The sequence below is a fragment of the Pongo pygmaeus genome, chromosome 6 (genome assembly GCF_028885625.2).
Source record: "Pongo pygmaeus isolate AG05252 chromosome 6, NHGRI_mPonPyg2-v2.0_pri, whole genome shotgun sequence".
Classification (NCBI taxonomy): domain Eukaryota; kingdom Metazoa; phylum Chordata; class Mammalia; order Primates; family Hominidae; genus Pongo; species Pongo pygmaeus.
Genome location: NC_072379.2, coordinates 79580335 through 79599650, shown reverse-complemented (window position 1 = coordinate 79599650; position 19316 = coordinate 79580335). Strand labels below are relative to the sequence as shown.

The following is a 19316-nucleotide window of genomic DNA, read 5'->3' as shown; positions in this document are numbered from 1 at the left end:
ATAAAAACAGAGAATAGAACATGCCCTCTAATTCATCCCAGTTACTTGCATTTCTCATCTCTTTAGATGACCATAACTTTTTTTTCATTCAGCATGTACTTCTTAATTCATTTTTATTTTCTGACTGTTTTCTGCCTTGCTGTTGGCTTGCCCAATCCCTTATTTTAGTTAGGTAACTTTCTGAACATTAACCAATGTTAGCAATATCCCCAAGTCCTATTCTTTCTCTCCATTCCTGTCTGTTGACCATGGACTCTAGTTAACTCCAAGGCCAACTCAGCATTTATTAACCCTGAATAAAGACAAGGGATTGTACCCTCCAAACTGAATGATATTAAACATTTTTAATCTTCTGGAGTTTATGTGTTACCATTTAATATTGGCATAAGCCTTATTAGCCTCCAGATTTTTCTATTTGGTCAGGACAAACCAGGGATTTGGTACTTACAGGAACAACATAAATGCCTTTCCCCTAGGCTAGATAGCCTTCCTTACCTTGCAGGGTAAAGAAATCATCAAACTGGTAAACATGCTCTGGGTCAGTAGCAATTAGATTCATTTCTTTGTGGAATATTTCAAAGTTGGGATCATTTTTCTTCACCACCCCTATCACAAATATCTCCACATTGGTGTCACTGGCATTCTTCACCACCTCTGTCAGTTTCTCTTTATCACGAGAATCTGTCTGCCCATCAGTGATGACCAAGGCCACTTTTTTTACACCTGGCCTTGCATCTTCGAACATGTCGTTGGCTGCTTGGAGAGCGGTGGCTGTGTATGTGCCTTCCCCCAGATACTGCATGTTGTCCACAGCCAACTTGAAGTCATCCTTGCTGGAGAACTGCTTCAAATTAGCCACCTTCTCCACCTTATGGCTATAGTTGATTACGCCTATGCGGGCCGTGGCAAGGTCCAGAGCAACCCGATCAGTCATAGTCTTCACAAAATTTTTAATGATCTGGAAGTTCTCTGGCCCCACGCTTTCTGAGCTGTCAATCACAAACACCAGCTCTAGTGGAGTCTCTTTGCATTTGGGCCCACAACCTAAAAGATGAATGTTGAGACAGAAAAATTGTGGTAATGATTGACATCAGATTGTTGATGGGAGGGGAGAAAAAGGCAATGATGAACCTGAGACCTGAATTATTCTCTTCCTTTTCTGTGATTGTAAAAATACCTGACAGCTGTCTCCCTTCTGGTTTCTATACTTGACTCTTTTAAAATATATATATATATATATATATATATGGAAAAACACTGTAGTTGATAAAATAATAAATACTTATGTACTCGTTTCTGGGATTATAAAATAAAATATTTTTAAAAGAGTTAGCATGCCCTGTGCATGCTGTCCCAATAACATTCCTCTTCCTCTCCCAGAGAGGTAACCACCATCTGACATTTGTTCTTTATCATCCCACCATTGTATTTAATCTGAATCTGAAAGCTGATATTTCAGTCTTCAACCATAGCCTTATATGAAAATTGAAATTTGCTCACCAGGCTGGCCAATGGATGAAGCAATGGGATGAAAAATTGTCATTGTGGTAGAAGGATTGGGACCTTAAATGTACACAGGAACAGCTATCCCTAACTACTCTAGTTTATGTCTCCAATCACCCACAATGACAACTATGGCAGCTTTCATGTTATCAAGGAGGCCAGCAGTACATCCATGCTATGAAGGCTTTTGAGGGGAGTAATCCCCGAGAACACTAGTCAATTAAAAAAAAACCTTCCATTTAGGTTGATAAACAACCACTTAAAGCAGTTGCTAGAGTCATCAGGAAATATAAATTATCAGGATTCTGTTTCTTTATTCATATCTTCCTGTTGTTCAACAAGCCTGCCACAGAAAACCATCAGGAAAGCATGTGCTATTTTTATAGGGCTTCTAGAACCCAGAAGCCATGTCTAGATTGGTCTCTCACTAGAGAGACTCCCAGGCTGCTTCTCAGGCCCAGCAGTCTTTTAGGGAATAAGCTGGCTCTGGGATTCTCTGTATAGAAGGACAATATGCCTGCCTCTGACCACTTTAAACCCAGAAGATTCTCCCATCATTATTCCATTAGTCTCTTGTCTTTTGGCTAATTTCTTTTCTTTACTTCCTCTTTCTGGTAATTCTAAGTCTACCATTCAGTCATGGAAGCATTTAGTAGTTGTGAAGCAAGGTGAACACCTGACTCTCTCCTCCCACCTTTGGGACTGAGTACAACTCAAAACTCTACTCAGAAAGAATTCAGGGCTTCAGGAAAAACACAGACATTCTAATCACCAGCTAGGCTGGACTCAAATACCAGTTTGGCTCTTGTAGTCATATTTCCTTTGTTGAATTTTTCTTCTCAGCTCAGGTAAATGTCACTGAATACAAACGAGCATTGTGCTAACAAAAGGCCCGGCTGCCTACATACTCTAGGCTGGCACCTTCACAGGTGCCTGGGAAGATGATTTTATTTTCTTACATCAGGATTCCCACAGTCTCTCTTACTGCTTCCTTTCAGTTTCCATTGACTTTTCAAATGAGCTTCACATTTTCCCACTAGCTATATAATATATATCTGGACGAACACATTCTCTCACCAGCACAGTACATAGTGGGGGTGATACTTCAAACTGATGTTTTTTTCTTGACCAAATCTTACCACATATTTCTGTAATAAGTTTGATAATTTCTTCTTTCTAGGGGATAAAAAGAAAAATGTATTACTATATGTATGACTATAATATTTTTCCTATAGCCATAAAAGATATCTTATTACAATCAGCATTGGACCATTTGATTTAATCCTTCCACTGCAGAAAATAAAATAAATAACACAGAAGTCAAAAGTTGACTATAATAGACCATAACTAAAATGCGTTTGAGCTGTGAAACTTAACAGCTGAGACTTTTGGAATTCAAATTGCAACTGCAGCATTTATCAGCTGTGTGACCTCGGGCATTTGGTGCCCTAACAGTATCTGTGTCTCAGGGCTATGGTATGGATTAATCAATGTTATGCACACATTAGCACAGGGTCTGGCAACTTTTAACATACCTACAGTGCTGTGGTGCTATATATACATTCAGTTATACAATTTAAACCACAGGTGCTGAGCAACCAAGACAAGCTCCAATGCCTACAGAGAATTCATTTTATGCTGTATTTTCTCTTCTTTTTCTGTACTAGTTCCTGATTTTTCAAGTCCTCTCTTCAGCTTCTTAACACTCTCACTTTGGCTCTTCTGTGACATTTCCCCATGTTCCTGAATGCCCTTTTCTTGTCCTGCTGCCCACGAGCTCCATCAGAAGGGCCTGAAATGAGCTGGATACTAGAAATAAAGCTGCCAATGCCCTTCCCTGTGCAGTGTGTTTATAAGTAACTACAATGAGACTAGAGAAGGCAGGATTCTACATTTGTCAAACACTTGAAGCTAAAAGAGATGATTAACAGAAGCCTAGATCTCAACAGGAAGGACCAGTGGACCCAATCTAAGAAAATAAAGTTTAACAGGTGCAAAAGTAAAATTTTTAAGAACAAATCTATAATGTCAAATCGAGGTGGAGGTGACGTAGCCTGTAACATGGCTTAAAAGCAGAATATATGGGGAATATTCATAGTATTTTAATTTAACTTTTTAAACTGTAAACTAAGTAAAAGCTAATGATTCTAAGTGGCTATTTAAAAAGAACATCTACTGCAATGCTGAGTTATATAATACAATTCTACAAAACGAGAGTCAACAGTCTTCTTTTTTTCTAGGCCTTGTCATGCTTTTCCACATTTAAAAAGGCATTTAAAAAAATCTGAAACAAGAACATGTATAGAAAGGTAAAATGTATGTATTTATATATTTACATTAAGTATATCTAGAAAGGGGAAATATATGTATTTATATATTTATGTTTAATTTTTTATAAATGGAGAAAATACTATACACCAAGTTTTATGGTTATAATTTATCACCTAATACTATATTATAATTCATTTTCCACATTATTAAGGATTCTGAAAAACTTGATTACTGAAATTGAATGTGTGGCCACTTAAAGGCTCTGTGATACACACTCTCATACTGTACTTTAGAAAAGTTGTGGTAACTGACACCTCCAACAGCAGTATATAAGAAAATCTGTTTTATTTTAGCCACACAATACTGGCTACTATTATTATATCATCATTGTCAATTGGTAGAGCAAAATCTCTCATTGTTTTAAATTACACTAATTAACTTATTCATGAGGCTACATTTCTTTTCATATGCATGTTTCCAAGCTGTATTCTCTTGTGCATATCTGTGTATGTTCTTTGTCTTATCTTTTTCTATGGGAATATTTGCTTTTTATTCACTTATAAGAGCAATGCATTATCAAGGTTAGATTTTAATTTTGCAACATATTTGGTGGCATAATCAGGTTTAAAATGCTTGAAGTCACCATATATATAAATTTTTTCTTCATGTTCTTTTCATTTAAGTGACTGGAAGAGTTCATTCCTTCCACTAAAATCACTGAATAACTACTTTGGCTACTTGGTGCCAATGATGAAGGCATATTTATACCCCTCAAAGGATTCACAGTTTAGGAAGAAGCAGACAAAGACTTTCATAAGTGCTATGAAGAGCCAAGGAACCATCTCAATCTGCTGGGAATTCTTGGGGCAGGAAACTGGGAATGGGACTGTGGTCCAGGGAGGCAGACTCTGACCAGGTTGGGACAGGGAAGGGGAGCGTTCAGGCAAGGTGGTCGGCCTTCTATCAGAGCATACTACATTACAGTACTCGAATAAACTTATGAATCAGGGCACATAGCAGAAACAATGACAAGAAATGTTGGAGACAGATGGATTCTTGAAGACCTTTGTGTCATGTTGGAGAGCGTGAACTTTATCCTAGGCAGTGGGACTCACATGATCCCTAGGCAGAGAAGAGCTCTGGTGGAACTTTTATTTAAGAGAGATGATCATAGCAGCCAGTGGAGGGGTTTGAGGTTCCTAAATAATTCAGGCAAAAAAAAAAAAAAAAAAAAAAAAAAAAAACACATCAGAAGGCTGTGGTAGTAGTAATGGATGAGGAGGACAGGCCTGGAGGGACATTCCAGAGGAAGAATGAGGGGCTTGGTGAATAACTGGAAGAAAGGATGAGGGAAAGAAGGAGTCTGAGAGGAGGCAAATGACAGTGGGGCCATACTCAGAGAGGCAGGAGTGGGATAGGGGCAGGTCGGGAGCTTACGAAGATGGCTGAGCCCAGCTTAAGTCTGGCTGAGTCTCATACGTCTACAAGACATCCACCTAGAGATGTCCACGGGAAGCCAAGGATGTAAGATCTGGTGCTCGGGAGAATTATCCAAGCAGGAGGCAGATTTAAGAAATGCCAATGTACAGTTGGCTGTTAAAACAGGGACTAAAAATAAGGTTGCCTAGAGCAGGGCTTCTCAGCCTTTTTGAAACCAGTGTGTTTCCCCTTCCCCACATTTGATAAATACATTCTTTCTGCTTAAAATAAAAACACTATTTTTTCATTCAACTATATGCTTTCACTGTACTATTGAATTAGCCTTTTCAAACTATATGTCCCCCTGCCTTTAGTGGCTGCATTCCCTGAGAGTTTGAAGACAGGGAAGACTGGTGCCAGACACTGGGAAATGCTAACACCGAAGTGACAGGTAGAGAAACAGAGACTTTTAAAATAATTTTATGAGATGTATTAAAACATTTAATGCCATCAATGGCATTTGCCTCTTAAAAGAGGAGTTTGTTAGTCTGAAATGAATCTGCACAATTGATAGCTATTGGGGGATACATTCGATCACAGAAAGGATGAGAGCGGGAGAGGAAAGAGGACTTCTGAGAACAGCTTTCATGTTGGAGCAGCCTGAATGGTATCAGACAGGCCACCTCTGGCTATAAGGGCTCTGCTACGTGCCAGCTAGATGACTTTGGGCGTAAGGTCCAACCTGACTTGTGTGTCTCCATTTGATGTGGAGACACTGTCTACCTCATGGAGCTGTCATGCAGATTAAAGGTGGGATCTTAGGTAAGAGAAGGTTATGGCCATCAGCCTATCACCGTCTTCTTGTACCACAACCCACTAGTCCTATACTGCATGGGGGTTTGGCCAGCATTCATGCCGTGAACCAGTCCTCATTTCCAAGCTCTGTCCAAATCCCCTGAAACCACCTGCTGTTTGGCCACTTCTTGGCTGGGCGCATGCATCCAGGCCAGTGCTTCAGCTCTCCAAACCTGTGGCCATTTCAACTGAGAATTCTGGAATTGCATGCATCCAGAGTGTGGCATAGAGGGATATATGTGCATGCCCTTTGGCCCCAAGGACTTCTCACCTGGAGGAAGGAGTGCAGCCGGAGAAGGATGAGGGTTCTAGAGCAGGGGCCTCTAAAACACCCTGCAGTACTAGGTAAGGAGCCTAACATGTAGTGATGTACAGGAGCCTAACACAGAGCCTGTCACACACTAAATTCTCACTTAATGCAAATTCTCTTTTCCTTCACTCTTCTCGTCTTGCTAGTCTCTTTCTCCAGAATCTAGAAAACCAAAGTCAGCAGAATGATGTCCCTACTTCTAAGGTCTCTGCCTCTTGGTTGAAAAGCTTCCACTCCAGAGATAAAGCCTATCCTGCCCTCAAACACCATCATACACCATCTTGTCTGCTCTGGACCCCCAGACCACATCTTCTATCATAGCATTTATCACTCTGTAGGTGAACATCTTTGTTGTCTTTCTCTCCACCAGGCTGTGAGCTCTCTCAGTTCCAAGAAGTAGCCTCACTCTCCACTATTTCCCCAGTGCCTATTTTGGAGCCTGATCCAGAGTAAGGTTTACTGGATACATCCAATAAAGGTTGGTGAAATGAATGAATAAATAAATGAATGGAGAAAGGAAACCAGTCCCTCTCCCCATGTTGGGACAGTAGGGCAGGTATAAACCTACAGGGAACGTTCCTCTGCTCATTTACATACACTCTCCCCTGCTACTTTTGGGGAGAAATTGTGCATATGTAGCTACTTCATCTACTATGGGCATCTTTGGGGGTCTGACTTGTGGTGGGGAACAACAAAGAGAAAAAGGCAGACAGCTCGCAGAACACATGTGCAGTTCTGTTGGTCACATGCCCAGCTCTCAGCTCTTGCCGTCACCACCTGAACAGCCACTCCCTCACACTTGGATGTTCCTAATACAGTACATCAAATCAGCCCTGCTAGACCACAACCCTGGAAAAGTCCAACAGGAAAAAAGGAAAAGGTCTTTGATTTTCCTCAACCCCAGAAGATGGATTGCCTTCAAAGCAGAAAGGAAGAATGAGACTTTGCCTTCCACTAATGAGACTTTAAAGAGTCAGTTTTCTGTTCTTAATGGTGTGGGGAGAAGAACAGGGAAATGTTTATAGATGCTCAAAAAATACTTATTGAATAATTGAATCAATATATAACTATAATCCCAATTTTGTGATTGCTGCTCTCCTCAGAGCACTTCTAAAGGAACTAGTTCAGGAAAAAAGAGTCCTCATTCTAAAATGAGATGAACCACATAAATTAAAGTCATTTGGTAATCTGGCTTTTTTGAAACAGCTCACCTCCTTGTTGGCCAGTAACAGCAGTGTGATCATTTCTACCAAGGATCCGAGTGGAGTAGTCACACACACCCACCATAAGGCAGGTCAAGGTTTTATTTCTCCCCTCATAGTCAGATTCAAGTACCTCATACATCTAAGTCAACACTGGGCTGGTAGTAGTTGCTCTCATTTAAATAGAAACTGGGATTCTGCATCCAAAAAATTCATAATTCTAAAGCTAAAGCATGAATGCAACAATTTTGCAAGCACAAAACCCTCAATTACCCTCTAGAATGGATACTCACTGTAAGTCCTAGGTCTCCTTTGGGTCCTTGTAAACCCTACTTAGCGGAAGAAGAGTAAAAGTCAATATAGGTTGGAACCAGTTAGAGTATAAAATCACAGTGAGACATTAAAAACTACTTCTTGCCTGTTTTCCTGGAGATCCAGGCTCTCCAATTTCTCCTTTATCACCTTTCTTTCCCACATCGCCCCGTTCTCCGTGCTCTCCCTTTACACAATAGGGTAAAATGATAGGTTCAGAATGTGAATCTAAAAGCCAGATAAGAAAAGCTCTATAATTTGGTTTATCTGCAACTGGCATCTCTTGAAGACCTTCAGTTCTTGTTTATACAAATGCAGTATTTGAAAAAAAATTGGGGGTAACTTATTTACATCCCATCAGATACCATAATCTAATTCATGATGATCCAGAGGTCTCAGAGTGAAGAGACCTTGAGATATAATACCATCTAATCAGCTCACCTTTCAGGACATACAACTATTACACAATTTACTGGGTACCTGAGTTATCTGGTGTCTCCTACATGGTATGTTGTAAGTATGTTGTAAGATAACTAATAAATCCTTTATTAGTTATCTTCTGAGAATAAAGAAAATGAGATTTTTTTTAAACATAGAGATGGGATCTCACTATATTGCTCAAGCTGGTCTTGAACTCCTGGCCTCAAGCAATCCCCCTGCCTCAACCTCTCAAAGAAAAGGACATTTTATAAAGTGAACCTATTTACAGGCAGAAAAGGCAATGCACAAGGATTTTATTTCGAGTGGATTGTTTTTCTTCTGAGAGTTGTAAGGGGAAGCATGACACATATATGAGAGTTCTTCCAAAGTTAAAGTTAAGCTATTGAGATCCTAAGCCTAAGCATTTCTCTAAGATCCTGAGACACTTACCTTCTGGCCTGGGAGACCATGGCCCATTGTGCCCTTTGGGCCTGGGAAGCCTTGTGGTCCTTGTTCCCCCTACATAGGATATGAGAAAGAGATGTTCTATTAATTTCCCAGGATAGCTTGGATATTCTTTGAGTCAAAAACACACTTACGGTTTAAAACTGCGTTATAGTATTATCTAAATATTGGGGGGAAATATATATATATAAATATATATATATAAATACATACATGTATGTGTATGGCTAATGGTTTGCTAGTAAGTGTTTAACAACTAAGACTAGGATAGGAGTGAGGGCTCTGATTTATGCCATTTGCCTATTTCTGTGGTGTAAATACTTTCACTGTGGCTAATTTCAAGCTATGAACACATCAACCAGTTCACACGTAACAGATAGCTGCTATTTCAGCTATGGTAGTAAAGGTGGGTTTCATCTTCTTTACATTTTTCCATGTTTTCTGGTATGTTAAAAAAACACACGTTATTAGCTGGGCGCGGTGGCTCATGCCTGTAATCCCAGCACTTTGGGAGGCCGAGGCAGGTGGATCACCTGAGGTCAGGAGTTTGAGACCAGCCTGGCCAACATGGCAAAATCCTGTCTCTACTGAAAACACAAAAATTAGCTGGGCATGGTGGTGCGCACCTGTAGTCCCAGCTACGCAGGAGGCTGAGACAAGAGAATCGCTTGAACCCAGAAGGCAGAGGTTGCAATGAGCTGAGATTGCATCACTGCACTCCAGCCTGGGCAACAAGAGTGAAACTCCATCTCAAAAAAAAAAAAAAAGAAAGAAAAGAAAAAAATGTCATTTTAGTACGGGGAAAAGAGTATATAACAGCATCCATCCACAATTAATGCCAAGTTATTGTTTATGTAATTCCCCTTACACTGTTGGTTCCATCTCTCAATTTGTAGCAACATTCAGGACTTGTTTCCAGATTTCTCCATCACATTTTAACATTATTTCTTGCCCCACCAAAACCACACAGGTTCCAAGGGGTTTCACGGTGTTGAGCATGAAACAGAAACAATCACTAGCAAGTATAGAAAGTCATAGTTCTAATGCTCCTTGGATCCTATACTCAATCCCTATTTTACTCTGGATAATTATTAGTGATGAGTCTCTGGCAAAGGCTTGAAGGACCATGGGCTCCTCGGGATTGATCTGTGGTTTTCAAAACTATCCTGATCATCCCCACCAAGATCATTGGCATGCTTGATAAAAATTGCATCTCCCAGGCCCAACCTCAAACCATCTAAATGAGAATCACAAGTGAAGGTAAAGGCAAAATATGCATTTTGTCATAAGTTTACTAAAGCTTGAGAGCCACTACTCCAGGAGGCATGATGGGATTTATGAGGCACTCCTGGAAGGGGCCACAGAGGTTTGCTTGGAGACCATTACAACTTTGGGCATCTCAACATCCCTAAGCCTCCTTTACCTTGTTCATTGGCTGTCAAGCTTTTTCAAATCAAAAGGGCCCATTCTCTTTTAAATTGTTATAATTAAATATTTCAAAACAAAAATCATATAGAATAAAGTAAACACCTATCTACCACGTTAAAAAATAAAACAGATACAATTCAAACCTCTTAGGTACTCATCCCCAATCCTATTTCCCTGAGAGAGAAAATCTCTACCTGAAATTCATATTTATCATTTGTATCCATGTTTTAATGCTTTAACTACATTTCAAAATAATACATCTTTTTTTGTTGTTTGTTTTTTGGTTTTTTTTTTTGACACAGAGTCTCACTCTGTCACCCAGGCTGGAGTGCAGTGGTGTGGTCTCAGCTCATTGCAGTCCCCACCTCTCAAGTTCAAGCGATTCTCCTGCCTCAGCCTCCTGAGCAGCTGGGATTACAGGTGCGTGCCACCATGCCCGGCTAATTTTTGTATTTTTAGTAGAGACAGGGTTTCACCATGTTGGCCAGTCTGGTCTCAAACTCCTGACCTTAGGTGATCCACCTGCCTCGGCCTCCTAAAGTGCTGGAATTACAGGCATGAGCCACCGCACCTGGCTGATATTTTTAATATTTTAAATTTCCAATAAATGATATATTTATGCATCCAATTTTTTTAAAAAAACCTCAATATTATCTATTTGAAATTTTTGTGTGTGTATATATATATATGAGGTTCTAATTTGTTGATCTTCTCTCTGCTATACAGTGTTTCATTAAATAACTGAATACAACTTATCCATTAGCCTTTTGATGTACATTTAGGTTATTTCCAATATTTCTGTATTAAAAATAATATTTTAAGAATATCCTTTTATATGCCTTTGCACACTTGTATACATTCCTAGGAGGAAACTCTTACATCTAAACAAATATTATATAAAATGGTACAAAATAAAATGAACACAGTACAGATTCTCTGAAGTTGAACTAAAGGGCTCAATTCTTCACACACCCATCCCTAACCTCTCACAGCACATTGGCTTGACTGAACTCTAAGGTTCTTTTTATTCTCTTACGTGTGTTTCTAAACTGGTTGTAGGTATGGGGTTATGGTATTGCCTCCCCAATTCAACACCAGAGGACTTAAAATAAGTTCTTTACAGTGGTGAGACTACAGAGAACTTAATTCACTGAATGTTTTTTCACTTTGGTATCTCTTGAGCCAAGCCCAGCACAGTAACATACTGGGCCCACTGGGAATGGGTATGCAGTGTTGCACTACAATGTCTTGGGCCCACCTAAGGAGGCTCACCCCGAAGAGGAGTTCTTCCTCTGTTAGTTGCTTAGAGGGAACAAGTAGGGATGATTGGTCTTCTTTATTCAGTTTAAAGTCAGGATAGAATACAGTAGTCCCCCTGTATCTGTACTTTCACTTTCCGTGGTTTCACTTACCCACAGTCAACTGTGATTGGAAAATAAGTGAGTATAGTATAATAAGATATTTTGAGAGAGACCACATTCACATAACTTTGATGACAGTATATTGCTTATAGTTGTTCTATTTTATTATGTGCTTGTTAATCTCCTACTGTGCCTAATTTTAAATTAGACCTTATTATAGGTATGTGTATATAGAAAAAACATAGCATATTTAGGGTTTGGTAGTATCCAAGGTTTCGAGCACCCACTGGGAATATTGGAACATATCTCCTGCAGATAAGGAGGGACTACTGTAATCTTTTCCCACCAGGAAACTTGATATCACCGGGAGCCCCAGAACCCTGGATAGGAATTTGTGCCAGTTAAATAAGCCCTAAACATTAAACCGACACTGGCATTCCAAGATGAAAATTCAATCAAAAACAGGAGAGGAGAAAAATTTGTCCTGTTTCCAAAGATGGCACTCCCAACATAGGTGTCATGAAGATGAACAGGTGGGAATGTGTAGATAACACAGAACAACCTCATTATGCTCACTGCAAAACATGCTCTAATAGGAGTGGATCTGCGGCCTGCTTCTGAACATGAAGGTTAGTAGGGTCTGCCTACATACAGACTAGCAGCCAGCCCCCAGAGTGATATGCAGGACTGCAGGCAGCTACCTGCCTGAGGTTATACCATCTTCTTCTGTTCAAATCAAAAGGAAAACAAACACAAATATTATAGGAAAGATATCCTCTTAAGAAAGATGTCTTGGTAAATTACACTTTTGTATAAATTCGTTTTCTCAGATTTTTTGTGGAGGTGAATGAGGACATTTTCATTCAGTGAGGTACCTGGTAGAAGGTTTGGGTTGCAGGGGAGATGCGTCAGACCGCTGTACCTAAGTTAGGGGGTACAGTTGGCCAGGGATAAGACAGACTAAAGGCTCATGGGAGAACACTAAGAGGAAATCTATGGTTGGCTTTGTCTCAACCTGAAAGGACAGAAGAGTGTGATAAACAGAGGAGCTGAGACTGTGGTGTGATGGTGAATTATCACTGGGAGTTATACGTTTAGACAAAGTGAATCCAGAAAGAATGCCATACCTTTCTGACAATTACTCAGAATAATTATTTCTTTTACAATATTTCAGATTCCTCCAGTAGCTAATACAGAAGATGTCCAATAAATGTTCATGACTAACCAGCTGCCTTTAAGAAATGACACAATTTCCTAATATAGCTAAAACCTATTGTTGTAAGGGGACACATGCCCTGAGGGAAAAAACATTAGAGTAGCAAATTATCTTGTTAGGGTAATGTTCAGGAATTTGTTTTGCATTACTTCACAATATAAATATTTTCTATATAACTGTTAACACTATAGATACTCCAGGCAGCTAGATTTCCCTATAATAAAGGCAATTCATTTTCTTTTTAATCGCTAGTTTCCCTTCAAAATACTTAAAGGCTTCCTATAACTTTCAGAGTAGACTATCTAGCTAAAAGCCTTTAGCAAGTAAATCCATGTCTGATCTCGGCAGAGGTGAATGCTATCCAATCAGACTTTTAAATGTATAAGTCTCAGGAAAATGATAAACAATGATTTGAGTGTGGGTCAGAAGCAACTGCAGGAAACAACCTTTTTATTGGAAGCTATAATTAAATCTAAATTTCAAACCGTGGTTAATCACTATATCACCACATTAGATGTGTCCTGATAAAGATGTGATCATTTTCATTTTTCAGATGACTGCTTGTTCTCTGGGAGAGAAATTTCTAAGAATAATGCACATCTACCTGAATGTTTCCATTGATTTATTTTTGCATTACTGATACGTCAGGAAACAATGATTTTTCTTTTGAAATGTTTTCTCAGTAAGGTGTGGTAAGAAAAAAATCAAATTTATAGATGATCATAAAATGTAAAATGGACATCTGGCTTCTGCCAGTGTGTAGAAAAGTGGAAAAAATGCTACTCTCATTCTTAAAGCCCCAACAACAAAAAATGAGAATTAATCTGTGAAGTCACAGCTTTTCATGAATCAATCATAGAGCTGTGGTTGCAGGGCAACCAGCCAATTCAGCATGTAAGGAAAGTCAAGATCCTTCAAGGAGACACAGGCTTGGATATTCACCTACCTGGTGGAGGTGCCACATATTATACAAGCTGGTAAGAATTTAGCTAAAATTTGTAACAGGTTGCTAAAGGCTGAGTGTGGGATAGCAGGAGGGGATAGGACCCCTGGGAGCTGCAGGCACAAGGGAAAATCACAGCTACTCACAGACTCTTCTCAGGGACTTTGCCGGTGCTCAAGAGAAAGACTGGGGCCTGGACTAGGGTCAGGAGTAGGTTTCCCTTGTGGTGCCAGCCTGGGAAGGGAAGCAGCAGTCCCACAGGTCTCAGTCTGTTTGTGCTGCTATAACAAAATACCATAGTCTGGGTGGCTTATAAACAACAGCAGATTATTTCTCACAGTTCTGGAGGCTAGAAAGCCCACGATCAAGGAATTGGCAAATTCAGTGTCTGGTGAGGGTCCATTTCCTGGTTCATAGGTGGCACCTTCTTGCCGTGTTCTCACATGGTGGAAGGGGCAAGACAGCTCCCTGGGGCCTCCTTTATAAGGGTGCTAATACCATTCCTGAGGGCAGAGGTGACCTATCACCACCACAAGGCCCCACTTCGTAACACCATCGACTTTGGGGTTAAAATTTCAACATACGAATGTGGGGACCATATGAATTTTCAGACCACATTCTGTTTCCTTTTGAAGGAAACAGAATAAACCTTGCAAGAATGAATCCTGGGCCCAGATCTTTAGAGATGCCCTACTACTTGGGGAGGGTCAGGAAACCATGCCCAGACCATTAGAGGCCTCCTCATATGGGTTTGCTGGAACACATAAAAACTGCATACTAAAAAGGGTAAATTTTACTGCATATAAATAATCCTTTACTAAAGAATAAAACAATACTTTAAAAAGTTAAAAAGAATTAGATGAACACTTGGCAAAATTTAAACGAGTTCTATAGATTAAATAGTATTGTGTCAATAATTTTCTGATGTTTATTATTGTACTGTGTTATATAAAAGAATGTGCTTGTTTGTAGCAAAAATACTGATGTATTAGGGGTAAATGGGTACCAAATCTGAATTTTACTCTCAAGTGTTTCAGAAAAATAATATGACACATACATATAAATATATATATATATATATGCAAAGTGTTTGATACAGCAAATGTGGTAATATTAACATTTATAGAATTAACATTTTGAAAGTGGGGTGTGAAAGCCTTCTGCTAGGTCAAATAAAAAAGCCAGGATTAAGATGTTGACTTAGTGGGTTAATAACAGTTAACGAGATGCAGTGATCTACCTGAATAGTCAACAAGTATTTGGCCTGGAATCCAGGAACTACCTTTGTTTTGAAAGGGATCATTTTCTGCTTTGTGAGTACAGCTAATTCACTTGAGAAGGTAAATGTACTTCTCCTTAGCCTTTCTAGTACATAAAATTGTACATATTGATAGAAGGACCTTATCCAGAGACCCCCTAGAGCAACCCAGTGGCCTGCCATTTGGGTATTGATCTCCTTCTCCCTGTAGTTCTGATCCTAATTCTCCTACTGTAACCAGCAACTGCCATTTATTGTGTGCCCATGTGCAAAGAATTGAGCTCATATACTCTTTTAATTTTTGTGACAACCCTGGGAGCAAGTATATACATGATAAAACCAAGGCTTCACTAATACTTTCACTCAAATGCAAAGCTGACAGTCCCTTCGAACAAAGGCTTTGCTGGTTTTCATTCCCTAATACTATCTTGGTGTAGAGCAGAAGCCAGGCAGTTTCCCCTTCTCTAACTTGATAATCAGCAGCTTCCAGTTTCTTAAAATCCTTTTCCTTTGTGCAATTCAATCCCTCTAACTTAATGTCCCATATAGATACATTAACATTCTCTAATGGGGACTAAGACAGCCTAATGCTTGTTCAATAAAGCACCCTATTTGGTTGGAACAGAATCAATGAGTAAGTTACTTGTTATCAGGGAAGCCATTTGTTGAAGTGTAGGCCTGGCCAGAATACAATCCTGATGGGCTTAATGGAACGAAAACATGGCTTCATATATTTGATTTTCATTCAAATGGTGATCTAGTTTCATTGTGTCTGGTGAAAGGCAGAGAAATAGTTGACCCTTTATAGATTCAGGGACTGATTTTGAGTCTGTTCCTAAAAACAGTTTAAAACCTGCACCATTTGTACCTCTTCCCCTCTCTCCATGGCCCTCAACGCAGGGCTTTTGTTAATAACCTAAGCACTGTCAGCCATGTATAGCAAGGGTTTCCAGAACAGCTCCCATGGAAATGTCCCTGTGCTGGACCAAGATGCTGCTGACATTAATACTGACGGCTGTATCTGTTTTCTATTGCTGTTGTAATGAATTGCCATGAATTTAGTGGTATTCTCTTACAGTTCTGGAAGTCAGAAGTCTGAAATCAGTTTCACTGGGCTACAGTCAAGGTGTCAACAGGGCTGGTTTCCTCTAGAGGCTGTAAGAAGAGAATCTATTTCCTTAATTTTTTCAGCTGCTGGTGGCCACCTGTATTCAACAGTTTTCCTCCATCTTCCTGCACTCCAGTCTGTTTCCATCATCACGATGCATCTTTCATAGTCTCTTCTCCTTTTGCCTCCCTCTTATAAAGGACATTCAGGCCTTATATTCAAGGCCCACCCAGATAATCCAGGGTAATCTCCCCATCTCAGGATTCCTTTTGCCATTTAAGGTAATATGTACTAATTCCAGGGATTCAGAGGTGGACATCTTTGAGAACCATTATTCAGCTTACCACGGTGGCTTTTGCTCTATTTATGCAAAAAGTAAGATAATAATTATATTGTCTGTAATTTACCTTAATACACTTCCATTTAGATCATATCATGAATATGTGTATGTGCAAGTTAATTTAATTTGCACTCTAGGGATGCTAAGTTAACACTTGAAATAGCGTATTCAGTAGTCCACACTTCTCAGGCACGTGCTTCAACTACTGCTATCTGGATTTGCTCCATAGGGATAATTAAAACAATTTATCTTTGATGAAATAAGGAGTGTTTAAGACATGTGGTAGCTAGAAATGTTGTACAGGTACCTTACCCCCTACACAAATTGGGCATAAGAGTGAGGTCCACCCACCAGCCAAACAGAGCACCTAATTCTTGAGCTCCATTCAGAACAAGTGCCTCCTACTCTCATCGCATAATGAAGAATCCCTTCACCTGATGTGACTAAAAGGTTAATTGGTCCTGTCATGAGAATATTTTTGCATTTGCCTCAGAGTGTTCATTTCATGCAAAATGCTTTAAAATATATAGAATTGGAACTTTGACCAATCTTTTAGTAAAAGTGTTTATGCCTGCTTATAATAAATAGCTGAACACAGAGTAGAATTCTGTCTGAAATTTGTTTTAATTGAAACATGCCATCTGATAGCAAAGTTGTCTAGGAGGAAGCAGATACTCCTACTGATTGGAACTTTGACCAGTCTTTTAGTAAAAGTGTTTATGCCTGCTTATAATAAATAGCTGAACACAGGGTAGAATTCTGTCTGAAATTTGTTTTAATTGAAACATGCCATCTGATAGCAAAGTTGTCTAGGAGGAAGCAGATACTCCTACTGATTGGAACTTTGACCAATCTTTTAGTAAAAGTGTTTATGCCTGCTTATAACAAATAGCTGAACACAGGGTAGAATTCTGTCTGAAATTTGTTTTAATTGAAACATGCCATCTGATAGCAAAGTTGTCTAGGAGGAAGCAGATACTTCTACTGAATTCTATTCTTCAGAGGCCATTCTTCTGATAGTCATCAAACAGAATCTAACAAATAATAAATATCCAAATTGGCTTAGCTCAGCTCTCAATACTTACAGTCAAATGTTCTCCATTTGGAGATTGTTTCCTGCAATCATTTGCTTAAACTTTTAGTCCTTGCTTCCATTTTTTCTGTTTATAACCACTAGCAAATGATAAAGTGATTGGACAAGTAGCAAATGAATATTTGCCAATAATCTCAGCAACAGTCAAGCCACTTAACTATGTTGATTGCTTCATGGATACATGCTCACAATTTTGATTTTCTAGCCAATTCACAGAATTTAGTCCTGTTTTCTGACGATAAAATTGTTCTTAGTTTAAGTCCTAGAGTTAAATATATGGATAGGTCATAGTGCAAAGGGTGCCATGGCTTTGAGGGGCTTTTCCAGTTGGACTCAGTTGCATACATTAACTTGTCATGCCCTCCTGTCTAAACAGCTATCTGTAAAACCTGCCAAATTTCATGAATGCCTCACATGGCATTTGAATATATTCACACCACAAGTGATAAATACAGAGAGACAGGGTTGGCTTTATGACAGTTGACTCTGCTAGAGACAAGGATGTCTGGAATGCTCTCTTTGCTGGCCATCTGCACAATGCAGTCTCCTTGTCCTCCTGAGTGTTTAGTGGTTTGTGTGTTTAGATGTCAGTTTGCCTTTAACTACTCTGATGCCTCCATTGGTACTCCCCGTATCCTCAAGGTAGGTTTATGCCAGGGTCCCTTACTTTTACCTTCATGTTATCCTTAGCAATCTTGTCCACTTCTATGACTTTAGTCATAGAATCTCCAATTCTCTAGTCCACAGTCTCAGCCCTGTCTCTTAGATCCAGGCGTAACTTCATATCTACTTTCTACAGTTTTCCATATGCTAGCCATTTCAGAACCAAATCCATCAAATACACCTCAGCCACATCTGCTTTTCACTCTTGGCTTTCCTTTCTCCACTCACCCCTCAGGCTCAGGATTCTTTTTGTGTTCTGACCTCTGTGCTTCCTGAACACCCTCATCCAGTCTGTGGGCAAGTCCCAGCCTCCCAAACACATCCAAGAAGTCTTCCCTGATCCGCCCTGACCCCAGCCAAGAGTGATATCTTCCATATCAACCTACAACTTTCTTAGAGCATGTGTCTCATAACAGGCTTGGATGCTCACATCCTATCTGTCCTACTTAACATAAACTCCCAAAGTGGAGGCATTTCTCCTTATTAGCCTTTCTACCTTCTGAGTGCCTATTTCAGGGCCCTGCATATTGTTCTGAGCTAGAGAGAATGGATGTGGAGGTTGGCCATCTTTTTGGTAGAAGTTGCCTAGAGATTATGCATCCTAAATTTTGTCTTGTTTAGCCTGGGTTCCTCTCAGGTTGATAGGAAGCAAATTTCATGACAAATTTTTGGAGTTTAATATGGAAAAGAAATAATAAAATAGGGATACATGGAAAAATGCCATCCAAGAATTCATTATGCGGGTCAATTGAAAGAAGAGTTTACAACCAGATTCTCTGGGCCTGGAATCTGGAGCTGAGTCTAGGGCCACTTTATTAAAAAATTCTGTGGCACTGTCCTCTGAGACAAATAAAGCAGATAAGGGAGTTACCACAAGTTAGAAAAATACTACACTTCATTTAAGCAGCATTCTGCTGACTGCATAGGCCACTTCAGCAGAGCTGCCAGTATGCAAAGCCAGCCAGAACTGCTGACCTGTGTGGCCACAGCTGCTACAATAGCAGCAGGAATGGGGCCTCCAAGCAAAGCATTCAATCCCTCTGTATACTTTTCTGAATGAAAGGATTCCATAAAATGTTGTATGCTTTTCAAATTACTCTTCTCTTTTCCATTTATCAGTTCATTAACAGACAAGAATGGACCCAGAAG

The 19316-nt window shown here is 39.6% G+C and overlaps 1 protein-coding gene across 1 annotated transcript in view; it reads right to left on the bottom strand.

The window, feature by feature from the left end:
• The window catches only part of COL28A1 (collagen type XXVIII alpha 1 chain), a 164083-nt gene that overhangs the window by 16304 nt on the left and 128463 nt on the right, over nt 1-19316 (bottom strand). Inside the window, exons 28-32 of the mRNA XM_054496646.2 lie at nt 8743-8811; nt 7979-8059; nt 7854-7889; nt 2643-2679; nt 496-1044 (exon numbers count right to left, since the gene is read on the bottom strand). Of these exons, the coding sequence (XP_054352621.1) occupies nt 496-1044; nt 2643-2679; nt 7854-7889; nt 7979-8059; nt 8743-8811 (772 nt within the window). The remainder of the gene's footprint in view (nt 1-495; nt 1045-2642; nt 2680-7853; nt 7890-7978; nt 8060-8742; nt 8812-19316) is intronic.